General features: G+C 40.8%; 1 protein-coding gene across 1 annotated transcript in view; it reads right to left on the minus strand.

Annotated features, from left to right (window-relative positions):
* LOC147662093 (uncharacterized) overlaps nucleotides 1-14,240 on the minus strand; it is a 358,416-nt gene that overhangs the window by 37,070 nt on the left and 307,106 nt on the right. Inside the window, exons 3-4 of the mRNA XM_086951116.1 lie at nucleotides 12,633-12,941; nucleotides 8,198-8,518 (exon numbers count right to left, since the gene is read on the minus strand). Coding sequence (XP_086807242.1) covers nucleotides 8,198-8,518; nucleotides 12,633-12,941 — 630 coding nt within the window. The remainder of the gene's footprint in view (nucleotides 1-8,197; nucleotides 8,519-12,632; nucleotides 12,942-14,240) is intronic.

Consider the following 14,240-nt stretch of genomic DNA (forward strand, 5'->3'; position numbering starts at 1 on the left):
AGAACTATGAACTAATATCAGCGTGTGTCTAGATTTCTCTTTATCAAAGAGCAAAAATGGATTTTCAGGGTGAAAAGTGATATACAGGGACTGAACGACGAAATTCCATGGTTGTCGCTATAATGTCATTATTCCCTGTCTATACAAAGGTGCTTTATACTGAGAAAAACTCACAGTAACACACTTGAGGTTGCTACAGCGGTCTACACATGTTTTCCAATCTGGGCCATTGCTGTAACCCTGAGGGTTCTGCATAGGGGTATGCAACCTCATTTGACATTATGAGTCTAAGCGATAGATATGATCAGGAGGTGTAGTCTCCCCTCCCCTCCACCCACACCCCCTCTTTTAAGTGGTTCTCAAGGGCCCCCTTGTCCGTTGGTTTTCTAGGGTCTGGATCTTTTGTATAACAGGGCCCTAAACTATGTAAATCTCGTGCCTCTTTGGTATGAGCGTGACCTAAATCGGCATATGTGCGAATATAACAGGCCATGTGTTTGGGTTATGCTATTAAACAGTTACCCTGTAGGAGCGGTTTTCAAAAACATATACAGCAATGTCTGAATCACGCGCGTGCGCGTGTATGCTCTTGGACATAAGCATCAACACAAGCTACTGGGCTTTCCGGTATGAACACACCGCATTGCACACGTGCTCCAAGTGAGTCACTGCTACGCGTGCATGCCGGCATGAATACATCACATTGCGCATGCGTTTCAAGTGAGTCACTACTACGAGTGCAGGCGGAGAGAAGCGTGCGGGTCAGCGCATGCCTACCTTGGGGAACATTATTATTGATACCTATTGCACATCCTCTAATAATCAGTATTGTGTACTACACAATGCGCAATACGACAAACTAAGCCTCATTCATTAGCGCTTTTGAAAAAAGTCATAAACCAATTATCCAATTAGAAGCAGTATAAATAGCCCGCGATCTCCCGGAGACATTACCTTCACTTCCTCTCGGATGCTAGAGAGGGGTACCGACGGTGAGGTAGGTCCCAGGGATTGAGGGTCTTTTGAACTTCTTTTGGTTTATTTCCTTTTGGCTAGTTATTTGTAGTATCCAAGCATTTTGACCACTCTGAGCCTTTTGAATAGACTTTCAAAAATTAGAAATTAGGAGTTGAACAGAATACTCATTGTTTAGAGCCAGCTCTCATCCATTTTCAGCATCTGGTCTGGTTAGCAGGAGGTCTCTCCCTTTTTAACAACTAGGTTTTAGTCAGGTTGTGCGAACCAGTATGTTGTGAATAGAAGCAGGCACAATGGTTTTCTCATTGCGTCAATTTTTATTTTCAACCTTGCACAACAGAGCGGTGCCTCGGTTTTCCCGAGCGGATGCCGGGTGAGGTGAGGTCTACCACCCACACAAAGCTGGGTGAGTATTTGCCATATTTCAATTGAGTTTTCTTTCCCATATGTAAAATAATGGGTTAGTGTCAAAACACGTAGTTTATTTTTTCTATGGGGTAAAATGGAGACAATGTTTCTCTATGTGTGTCCTGTACATAGTTTTGGTGGCAAATGAAGAGATTTATATATGTATAATTATTATTTTTTGCATGTGGTTTTTTCTTATGTTTTCTAGGTAAGGATCACATTATCCAACATCCCAAGGCATATTGGGGCTCCAAGGTCCTGGTAGGATGATTGCATCTGTACATAATCACACTTACACTCACATGTTGTTAGTCCGTAAGCAAATTATTGTGCAGTAGCATTATATATTTTGATTTGGTCCTGAAGAAAGCCGGATAATACTTCCTCCTGGCACAAACATGTCGACCGTCTTGCACAGCGCCACTGGGTAGTCATATTGTCAGACTACCTGGTGTGGTTTTTATGTTTGATACCAGAACAATACCCATTAAACATAATTTTTGTTCTGATAATCAATTTTAATTTCACTCACTTTCACGCACTGCACCTCATCAGCAACCAATTGAGATAACCCCTGGCTGGAGATAATAATTGGTATCCACAATTATACCGTCACATGATGGTCTGGGTGTTGTCTGGATCCACAATCTAATCTCATGTGATGACACTCCGCCACTTGGGTGGTCTGATGAGAAGTTCTCAGCCTCTGGCTATTCCCCTTGGTTAGCTATTAGTCTCTTAGTTTTGCCTTTAACTCTGTTTCAGGACACACTTGTTTGTTTTTATGACCCAGATATTCCCCTTTGTAGTTCATAGTTCCAATATAAGGCCTTTGGGATATCGAGGTCGGTAAATATAGGCCCTCTTGACCCTCCTTTCACTGTGTTTTCTGGCTATTTGTAGAACTTCATTAATTGGGTTATGTAGAGTGCAGAATTTTAAAAGGTGGCTATTGCTCACTTAGAGAAGATTTTTTTAAAACTCATAGTCAACTTCACCAATTTCATGAAGGCGGCAAAGGATTAAACAAAACAATGTCCGGTAAATCTATCCTGCAAAAAGTAAGCACTTCAGGAGAAAAATACTTTGAATAGCTACTTATTGTACTGTAGAATCCTCCAACACAAATGATTCCCAGAAAATAACATTCTGCAAACCTTTTTGTATGAGAAAGCTTCCCTAAAGATTACATTTTGCATGGGTGACACTTTGTGAACTGCGAAGTTTGTCACTTTGTAAAACTTTGCAGGTGTAATTATGATTTTCCCTTAGTATGGCTCAGTGTAAGAACCTGGCTCAGCTTTGAAATGTATTTATTGAGTCAATTCACTCTTCTGTTGTCCTTTCTGGAAGCTGAACACTGTGAGTGTCTACAAATTTCATAAAGTTAAATCTCACCAGAGCAGAGGCTTTATTGACATCCCTGAAGATTCCGAATTGGACAGTCCAAGCCTGGCCTGAAACCATGGGTACTAAACCCACTCCAACTACAACAATGTAAAATCAGGGTCTCCATGTGGCTAGGACTTTTTTCTACCATCGCAGTACTCACCGTGGAAATTTCACATTTATTAGCCCATAGCCTCAGGTGAATGGGCTCAACGACACATTCAATCGTGGTTTGACCCTGGAAACCACATCTGTCTGGTTGCTCCAAAATCGAAAAGCCTCATTCAATTCAATTCAATTCAAAGTTACTTTATTCGGTATAGAAACAATACCATACAAAGTGCATAATTATTAAAAAAGAAAGGCATTACAACCACTGAAAGTTGCGTAATAAAATAAGGGGATATAAAAACATTCACAATAAAATTATTTCATATTTATAAGTCATATTAAAAACGATTTATACAGTGAAAACGAGAATCCTGGGCAGTGTTAGTGCAACCAACCCTTCTGTCACCAAGGAGGATCATAGGCAGTTATTCCTCCCCTCTAGTGTTCCTTAATCTCACGGCAAATTTACCATGCTAAACAGCGTTAGGGGGTCTGCTGACCATTTCAGAAACAGTAGTACCACCTTTGCCTGGTCTAATCTGTTTTGCCTTAAAATAGCTTTTAAGAACATTGTCCTTGGGTAGGGATAGAAGGGGCATATTAAAACGAAATGAAGAGTATCCTGCGGAAACCACTGGTCGCAGCCGCACGGTCCCTTTATCTCGATATCTGGTGTGTACCCTGCTGGAACAGATACAATGTGATGCATGAGATTCAACCTAAATCTAGTTATTAAGAATCTGTCATGTTTGTTATACATATAGGACAGGTAAAATTCCATTCCTGCAGTTGATTTAGTTAGCAAGTGGGCCCTCACCGAGGGTTTCATCAGTTCTCTTCCTCCCTTTCATTTGCTGTTTGCCTTAAGAATTCCATGTTTATGATGCCTTTGTCTTTGGGCGTGAGTTTAGTGGGTTCATCAAAATACTTGGCATAGCCCAACCCTTCCAAGCCTGTAATAGGATCTTAGGTTCAGTGTTTTTAAATTACGCCCCTGGCCTAATTAGCGCAAGATAGTTGATTATGATTATGTTGAACAAAGGCTGGAATTCACTGCTGTGAAATCCAGCTGCAAAAGTCCTTAAAATAGCCTTGAGGTCAGCACATTGAGCACCACTGCAGGTGCTGACAACTATCCTTGTCTGTGAAGGTGACAGAGCCTTTTCTATGTCCACCTCTAAGCTCTGGAACTCCTCAACCACAACCTCCCTCTCCCTGGGTAGGAACATTTTACAATCTCTGTTCTGTAAATCTTTGAAAACGTAGTTATGCAGTCTTCTTTAATCCATGTGTCTTGTGCTGCTTTAACAACCTGTTTGGTGTCTTGATACTTAAGTTAAAGTTAACTTTATAAATGCAAAATAAATTAACACAGTTACACTGATGCCTTTGGCACTCCAGATAGAGCGCTATTGCACCAATTTCCTCTGATTTAAATAAAAGTGCAGTTTGCCCGTCAGTCAATAAACTTTATCCTACATCTTGCCTTTTGGGACTATCATCCTACCAAACTGTGACTGGTTTTGTAAATACTGAGTTATCAAAAAATTGACTGTAAGTTGAATTAAAAAATCCTTTGTAGGATTTTCCTACAAGTCCAAAGCTCTTGCTTTGTGTAAGTAACTCACCATTGCCTGTGTGGAGAAAGGCAAGGTGTATGTAAACAAGCAGAGGCTTGGGATATGAGAGCAGGAGCACAGGCACAGTCCTGGTATTGGTTAAAGTATACTCTTACAAACTAACAACTATCACTGGAAAAGTGTTATGAACAAACTAACCTAGCATTATGAAAAATATCAAATTCCCTTTCAAAGCTACAGTTGAAAGGTTACTAGCCAAAACCTAAAAAACACTGCTATTTGTCAGTTACAGCTAGCTGAGGAATCACAACGCCACCCTAATGCACTGATCATGACCACACACATGACATCACATCTGGAACCATAAATGCTATCACCAATAACATCACATATGACTGCACCGGTGGAATTATGTATGACAATCAATTCTATGTACTGTTTTATGTCTTTCATAATATCTTTAGGTTGTGAGCACATCTGTAGCAGTCCTTCTCAATATGCCATCCACTGGGACATCCAGATGTTGGCATTGGCAGTGCTTGCTTACTCCTGTATTTAACATATTTCATATAGCTATGGCTTATGAACAGTAATTTAATGCTTGTCTATTTATAGGACTTCTTGTGAGTGTTACTGCAGCAGCCTTCATCGTCACGCGAACTACTGCTGGGACAGTCAGACGTTGACATTGGTGTTGTAGGGACACACCTGCTCCTTCCACCTGTGAAGATGCTGCTGCAGCCTTTCTCCTCCAAGTGTAACACCGGCACGCAGATCTAGGGGCTTGCGGTGATTGTAGTGCAGCTATAGTACTGGACTAAGTACATGAAGATGTGCATTGCCAGCCTTCCCTGGACACATTGGTTATTGCAAGAACAACTCCATCTTGATAGTGGTGATGTAGCCAATGCTGTTGCTTCTAATGTCTATGCAGATTTTGCCTCTTTATAGGAGTAAACTGCATATAATATAGTAAACATGAAAACATGCAAACGTTGATAGTACTGCAGCTGCTTTGCAATTGTCTCTAATGCTTGTTAACACTTGTGAATTAAACTGCTACAGCCTTTAATCTCCACGCAATGCATCTGCCTCAGTCATAATATGAATGGTGTCAATGTGTTGTCCCTTCCTTTGTGGTGAAGTAATGACCATAATGAAGAGAGTATTTAGCACAGCCTCCACAAAGTATGCAGTCAGTCAAGAATTGGCATGGGCGACTTTTGCGAATCTCGCGTTCGCGAATTTTGCGGATTTGCGAACTCGCAATCCGCAAAATCCGCGAATTCTCGCGAATTTGCGGATTTTTTTTTGTGTTTGTGCGGGTTTCTACAAGTTCGCGAGGGTTTTGTACAATTTCGCAAATTGCGAACTTACCTGTCGGGTCGCAAGTTTCGCGAACTTGTTGTTTCTACGTGTCCAGCCTGTTTGGGACACTCTTCTTCATCACTGCCACTCTCTGTCACCACTGCCACTCTCTGACTACTCATGCCACCCTCTGGCCCACCCATGCCACCCTCTGTTTCATCACAGCACCCTCTGGTTGTCCAGTCAGTGTACATTATTGTGGCAACGCAAGCACACCTTCCCTGCCTCAAGTGACCTGAATTAATTTGGGGCTGATTAATGTGTCACAGAATATTTTTTTAGCTGGCACCTGCTTCCTTAGTGCTTCCTGATTAGTGATCTTTTGCACTTGCTAAGTGCTTTCATTGTTGCAAAATTAGTTACAACACCTGCCCTGCCCCAACTGACAATAATTAATTAGGGGCTGATTAATGGATTTGAACTTCCAGCCTGGCTCCTGCTTGTCTCCCTTAGCTGTAATTCAGGACCTTTGTGGCATATGTGTAACTATTCTGAGGTTCAGAGCAGGGTCACATAATAGTTGCAACTGGCAACTGAACTCTGGAGGGGCCCCTCAGGAAGCACTACAGGAAATGGCTACTAATGATGAGCCTGAACTTTTGAACCTGGTAAGTAGTTTCAGTTTTGCTAAGATCGTATTTCTGCAATTTTGCACTTATTCGCGGGGCGCGAAGTTGTACTGGGAAGCCGCGAACTCACGCGAACAGTGCGAGCAAAATCCGCTGCTCGCGGATTTGCGGATTTTGCGGGAGATTCGCGAATCTCGCGGATTGCGAATTTACCGAAAATCCGCAAAATCCGCGAGCGAAACGGATTTTCCGCCCATGCTTAGTCAAGAATGATTAATTTTGACCTTAGTCTTAAAACATTGTAAAACCACATTATGTACAAAATTGTCAAATTAATATGAAACCAATTAAAATCGCGTTATATAAAAATTCATCATCTTGCGTATAGAAAACAATTAAAACCACTTATCCCTAAATTCATCATCTTACACATAAAAGCAATTAAAATCACCTTACCAAATTAGTCATATATTTTCTTACATTTCATAAAAGAAATTTTTTCTTTTTCTTAAAAACCATCTTTTAAGAATCCAATAAAATGCTTTTGACAGCCACCGCAAATTTTCCTAAGGCGCATGTCACATCTAAAAAAGGCATTTCAGTTAGCAATATTACTGCTTGCCCCCATTGATATACCATACTTAAGAAAGAGCGGCTTTAGGATTGCCTTTCAAGGTGTCTGCTTCTTAAAGAAATCTACAAGATTATGCAGGCAGTCACACTTTACTTGTAACCAACGCATGCATTTTCCCTGCTCATACATCATCGTAAGCTTCAATTTACTACAAATGTGGAACAGGCTTATACCAATTTTTAGTCTTAAGATCTCCGCTCTTAGTCTAGGATCTGGTAGCGCATCAGTGTACGGAAAACAATCTTCTTCTGCCAGGACATTAACATGAATTGAACGGAGGGTTTCGCCTCAGGACACTGCATGTCCTGTTCTCTGGTTTTATTCTTTACCAAGGTGTGAAGCGTGCCCTTTGTGATCCCTTCCTGCAGATTCTCTTCAGAGCAATCTAGCCCCATGATTCTGCATACTTTACCCAAATTTCTTTTGACACTCTTGGCCCACTTCAACTCACAGTACAGGATCTCATTTTTGCCCATCTTCCATCTCTAGATGTTGCCAGAACCTTACTGTGTCAGCAAATGCTAAGTAACTCCAGGACATTAATCCTGTTTCCATTCTGATCGCCTGATCCATTGCTGGTCTCGGTTGCGACAGTAAGATTTTCAGACATATTCCCTCTTAATATTCCCAGTTCATATTACCCCTTATAAATGTAATTCAGTGCTAGAATGGACTGCAGGTGAGCCATAGCCATGTATTCAGTCAACACAGGTCGTAAAGACATGTTTCCATAGTATTTGTTAAACTTTGTTAGACCGCTTACTGATGCTAAGGTTCTCCTTTTAAGGGACTCAGTTTGTTTTTTCTATGCCAGGCTCTTTTCGACCCAGACCCCTAAATACGTATTCACAGGTTCTAATGTGTTAGGCCCCAAATACCAAGCCACAAAGTATGCAACAAATGCCTTCTAACATTTACACCTCAAAACATTCAAGTTATACTTTTTTAGCAAATTTAGCATTTATTAAGTATATATTGAAGAATCAATATATTATAGTGAGTATCGAAGCAGAACTCTTCAAATGTACTACTGGTGTATATGTACATATGAAGCCTGGAAGCGGCTTATGATCATCGGCTCATAATACAACCAACCTGTGAGTATAGAAAACATGAAAAGCAAAATCGACATTGATGAGAAAAGAGTCTGGCGTTCTTACTTGTGCAAAGTGCATGCTTTCAAGACAGTTGGTTTCCACTAAGGGTCTCCTCCTCTCCCTGCTACGGCTCCTTTGGCATAGCTCCCTTTGACTCTGGGAGCCAGAGACATGGTTGGTGGCACATGCTTGCGTCACTTCTCCATTGGCTTCTGGGACAATGCTCACTGTATCAGCAAGTTTGGCCACTCGCTTCAGGATAGGGTGCAGGGTAACAGATGACTTGCTGCCAGTGGGTTCTAAGTGGGAATTTGTCAAGCGTGGTCCTTGGGAGACGGTTGAGGGAATCTCTGTAGGATCCTGGCACAGCACAGCCATTGGAACCTATGTTTTAGAAAGCAGAAAGAATTTCAGAAAGACAATAACTGAGATTAATTCAATAAATTATGCACAAACTACTATGATTCCATAGGATTAATATACAAAAGTAGGAGTCAGAATAAATGGATAAAAAAAAATCTATTTTAATACAAAAATCTCATTAATAATGGAACTTTCAACACTTGGTAATGATGTAATATCTGACAATACAAACTGAAATGATACAATACTGCAAAAGGTGAAATTTCTGTATAATTTCATTGGAAATACTAGCTTGTGTTCTAGTATACATGAGCCTGGACATAGTCACAGCGGCAGAGGTAATAGGACCAGAACCTCCAACAATAAATGCAGTTACATCAAGTCATTGCCTTTTATGAAGCGCTTCTATGTTATTGAAAAAAAACATGATTAAGATTGACTAGTCCATCGCATGGGAAGGCATAATTCTTCAGAAGTGGTTCCCAAACTTTTTCGACCCGCTGCTCCCTTGACCTGTTGGCCATGGCTCCCCACTATGTTCCTTTTTTTGGAGGGTGGGGGGGGGATGTAAGTCCGGCCTCAGGAGTACTTCCAATTTTCTCACTTAAAATAATTGGGATACACAGAGTGTTTCATATTATTAAGGCAGCGCCTCTAATAAAATATTCCTAGTTACACTTCTTTGCACATGCCTTTTTTAGAGAACCCTCTCAAACTTTTTTTTATCCCACTTACAGTACTAGATAGCACCCCATGCATGTAGGCCCCATTGTCAAAGTGTTTCTGCACTTGAAGAATATTTGCATGCACTTCCAGTTCTACCCATGTCATTCGTGCCAACACACCTGTCTCAGCATGGTGACTCACAATTTTTTTTTAACTAAATACAGCTTTATTTTAGCTGTCCCTTCCCTAAAATTACTTCCAATTCAATGCAAGTCAAAGAAATTCCTCTGATTTCTTTTTTTAACACCCTTCATTCTTGCTTCCAAATGTTGCCATTATGCAGCATATGGTGTTTGCTGGAGTCCAATTACAGAATGAGATAACAGCGTAGGGCCAGTTGTACCATTCTCAAAAGTGGTCGTAAATTGCGTTTCCACTTTTTGCAAATGAAATCTGATTTTGCGAACTGACCTGTGCACTATTAGCTGGGGTTGTAAAATCACCATTCATGGAGGTCACTCAACAGCCTGCCTAATTTTAATATTCATGAAAATTTGCAATATCCTAAAACTGGCTGCAAAACAGGGATGGTAGCCTGCAAGGGACAGCAAACCACCATCCCTGTGTTTGCATTCCCGAACACAGATTTTTTTTTTTAAAGCAGCACTAGCACCTTAATAGAACCGATTCTGCTTTAAAAACATAAATGTTTGAGGAAACTTCAAAAGGAGCAGGGTAGCAACCCAATTGCTAGAGGAGAAGAGGTCCCAATACCACATCATTTGAGGTGTAGGTAACTGGTCAATGGTTAATAGGTTACCAAATCATAGTTAGGAAGGAATGCTCCTTTCATGGTCCTTACAAATTGCTATTTGGTATGGGCCACAAAGGCCATTTTACAACTCAAGAAAATTGGTTTGGTACACATAAAATTGGGATTTTGTTGTTGCAAATGCAATGATTTAGCAAATTACAGAGGTCACAATCACAAAATTGTTTAGTACAGCTGGCCCTTAGTTCTCTTTTGCCCAGTTGGCTATAATAAATGTTATATATATTGCATGATACAGATTGTTAGCCTAGTTGGCTATAAAACATGTTATATCTTGCATGATACAGATTGTTAATATTATTTTTAATGCTATATTATTAGATTCCTATCATTCATGGGGTTCTATGTGGTTCCATCTTCACAATTCACCAATATGCAAATGACGCACTTCTCTGCTAAAAATCTCTCATGCTTCAGACATGCTATGTGTCAATCACTACCTTCACCTCATCAAGCCTGCATACCCAGCATCTAGCCAATGTTTGACCCCACCAAGGCTGAATTGCTGCTATTTGCCAAGAACAACAAGCAGCAAATTCAAACCCCCATCTTCCAACCAAAGGCAGGTCACATGGATCCACCATGGATGCCAATTTTCCCCTCAAGGAACGCATTGCTAAGGAAACCAAGACAGCCTAGTACCAGCTGTCTCTGCTAAAGAAAGTGAAACCAATCTTCCTAGAAAGTGACTTTAGAACAGCTGTTCAACCACAACTATGAGCATCCTACATACTGCAACACATCTCATCCAGGGCCGGAGTAAATATGACCACACCACCCCCATATTCCACTGGCTCCTCTTGCCCGCTCACACAATCTTGAAAACCAGCTGCATCACTTACAAAGCCATCACCACCAGCACCCCTTCATATCAGGCTGACAGGCTCACTAGATCTGCTGTCTCTTGACCCGACCATCGCCAGGGTACCATCAGACTGGAGGCACTGAAGTGTTAAAAAGTAATAAAATAAAAAGCAGAGCAACAGGCTTTCTCCGTCAACGTCTCCAGGAGCTGGAAAAACATCCTTGTATCCAACAGGACTGCCCAAACCTGCTCCAAATCAGGACAGAGCTGAAGATGCTTCTCTTTATAAAATACTACATTTAGATGCTTTTGGAGTCCATTTCTGCTCCAGGAACACAACTACCTTTCTAATAATTTTTGACTGTATATTCTACTTGGACACTGTGCAGCACTCCGCTGTCTTTTAACTAGGTTTGTTTTATACAAATACTGCATACATGCACATGCATACGTACATTAGTGGCAAGATGTCCCTGGGTATCATCTCCCCCCACAAACCCTGATACAAAGTTTGTGCCCAACTGCTGCCTCAGCTCCACAGTATGTACTCTTTTCCAGTGCTCACAAAAGTCATAAGGTACCAGCCAGAAACTGGAAGCTGTGGGGCATATGTAGGTAATTTCCATTTAGCGATTCCCAAATAGCGATTTTTAAGGAATCGCTATTTGAGAATAGCAAAATGGAATGTAGGTAAAAATTCGCAATTTTTTTCAGAATCTCTAACATTTCTTAATTGCGATTAGCAAATTGCGAATCGAAATTAAGGAATGAGTGTCCAATTCATTCCTATGGGCTAAGAGGCCCATAGGAATGAATGGAGATACATTCTCAAATTGCGATTTTCTATGAGAAAATGGCAATTTGAGAATCACAATTCCAAGGGTGCCAGGGTGTCCAAAGGACAACTGTTGCACCCCTGGAATGTGCCTGTAAGTACATGTGGCACACAGACATGCCCTAAGGGCATGTCTGTGTGCCACATGGCACTTTGAATTTTTTTAAAAAAATGCATTTTTGAAGGAATTTGCAAAATACCATCTACTTGAAGTAGGTGGTATTTTGCGATTCCTTATGCAAAAATCGCAATTTTTAAAGCACCCCGACATAGCATTTAAGGAATCGCAAAATTGCGATTCCTTAAATGCTATAAGCAAAATAAGGAATCACAATTTTTGCGATTCCTTATTTTGCTAAGTGGCACCTACATATCAAAACGCCGTTTGAGATTCGCGAACGCCGAAATTCACCGAATTTCGGCGTTTCAGAATCGCAAACGGCTACCTACATATGCCCCTATGTCTTATTAGTTAAGGATCTTCTACTATTAAGGCAGCATTCTTCCAGTTACTCTGCCTTACACAGGCATCCCTAACCTAGACCACCTATCGGTGGCAGGAGCTGAATTATGTTGTAAACTAGTCAGCAGTATTCGTCTATATGCAGGGCTACTCAACTTTACAATAGAGCACAAAAAACAGGTTCAAAGTGAGAAGGACACTGCAGTGTGCCCATCGTCCACTCCACTAGATTCCTCACACACCAATAAACTCCATGGAAAGGTGCACCCTTATTTAGCTGCTGAGAAAAGTCCATCATTTGAGAAAGTTTACTTTTATTGAACCAATTTATTTCAGACTTCTCTCCATTTCTTTGTAATAAAATTAGAATTCTTAAGAATTCTCAACTTCTCTAGTGTCCACCCATTGACAATCCGGCCAACAATATGTAGGTTCAGAATGTTTATACTTGTAAAGGTGTTAAATAGAACTATAAGTATGTTAAGAATGAAAAACTGTAAAAGGTCACTAATTAAAAAAGAGCCTTTTACTTACTTGCGGAAACTGCCCCTCTTCAAGATGGTTTCCTTCTAGGTAAGGCCTCCTCTTGGTGCTGTTGAGGCTCTTCTGGTGTAGCTCCCACTCACTGTGACAAACAGGTCCATGGGATCCAGTCTGTATTCCATTGGCTTCTTCCAAAGCGTTCACTGCATCGGTGAGCGACACCTCTCGCTTGAGTACGGGAAGCAGCACATCCGATGACTGGCTGTGGGTGAGTGCTAAGTGCATACTTCTGCAGTGTGGTCCAGACCTGACCTTTGGTTTGTTCTCTGGATCCTCCGGCCATGGCGCCTGTAGCTCAACCTAGGACACATACATCAGAATTAATCTTTCAGAGCTGATTAACTTCACTATATTGAAAATCTATGGGGCCGATTCACAGAACTAATCTGAGATAAAATCCTAAAGTTACTACTTATGGTATTCACAGAAGGCATTTAGTAGTAGTAAAGTTAGGAGTTTGTCTAAAGTTTGCCTTAAGACAAACTTAAGACAGACTTAAGACAAACTTAAGATAAAATCCTAACTTTACTACTCCTAAATGCCATTTGTGAATACCCAAAGTAGTAAAGTTAAGATTTTGTCTCAAATTATTTCCGTGAATCGCGCACCTTTATTGGCTTTACTCATACTCGTAACGACTAGCCACGTATTTTTGTAAACAAAACATACAACATTAAAAAAAATTTACTTCAATACTAGCATTTCAACCTGCTGATGGGGCCATGAAGATAGTCTCACCCCAAAATAATTCTAAATAAATTTTAGGTGTGTTGTACTAGGAGCTTAACGTCTTCCTTGCATAGAAAAGTTTCAATAGTAAGATGTCTGCCGCATCCAGCCATTTGCAACGTAAATGCCACCTGCCTACCAAGACTACCAATGGAAGTAAGAGTTGCTGATGAGAAAGACGACTTGATGGTAGGGTAAATCGACCAGACATGTTAAGGGGAAATTTCTGAAGAGGGTTGGAGAACTGGGATAAAAAATTGTTGAGAAACAGTGATGGAGCATTTAGCCAGTGGATGGCCTAGGGTGTTGAACAGTGATGTGAATCTGGGCCATTCTAAGCGTATGTGGCTTGAAATGTCAGTGGTAAACGTAGTGGTGTGTAGAATGGATACGGCGGAAGAGTTGCGAACATTGTGAATCATGTTCATGAAGATGGTGGCCGATGGGTATAGTGGCATGGATCACACGGATTTTTGATGGCCAGGTAAGATAGGGAGATGGAGAGGTTTGTCAGAGGGTGCACGGTGTGTGCTAGGAGTGATAAGAATCCTTATTTTATAGAGACACTTACAGTACCTTAGAATTTGCCAGACAGACTTGGCAAAAAATGAGAAAAGACATCTGCGGTCCAGCCTGTTTTCAAGTGTTAGAGGGAAAGTTTGCCATTGTCATGGTGGATTCTTTTTTCAAGTAACCTGAGAATGAGCTTTAGAATGAAATAATGCCAGTGAGCGAAATTAATTTTTCTGAGCGAGAGATGTCCATAAGATGTGGTTACTGACACTAATAACCGATTTGTATCAAATTAATTTAAGTCATTTTTTAAATGAAAAGGTATTGCTAATCACAGAACAACAGTTTATCACCCTC

The sequence above is a fragment of the Lissotriton vulgaris genome, unplaced genomic scaffold (genome assembly GCF_964263255.1).
Source record: "Lissotriton vulgaris unplaced genomic scaffold, aLisVul1.2 SCAFFOLD_606, whole genome shotgun sequence".
NCBI classification, from domain to species: Eukaryota; Metazoa; Chordata; class Amphibia; order Caudata; family Salamandridae; genus Lissotriton; species Lissotriton vulgaris.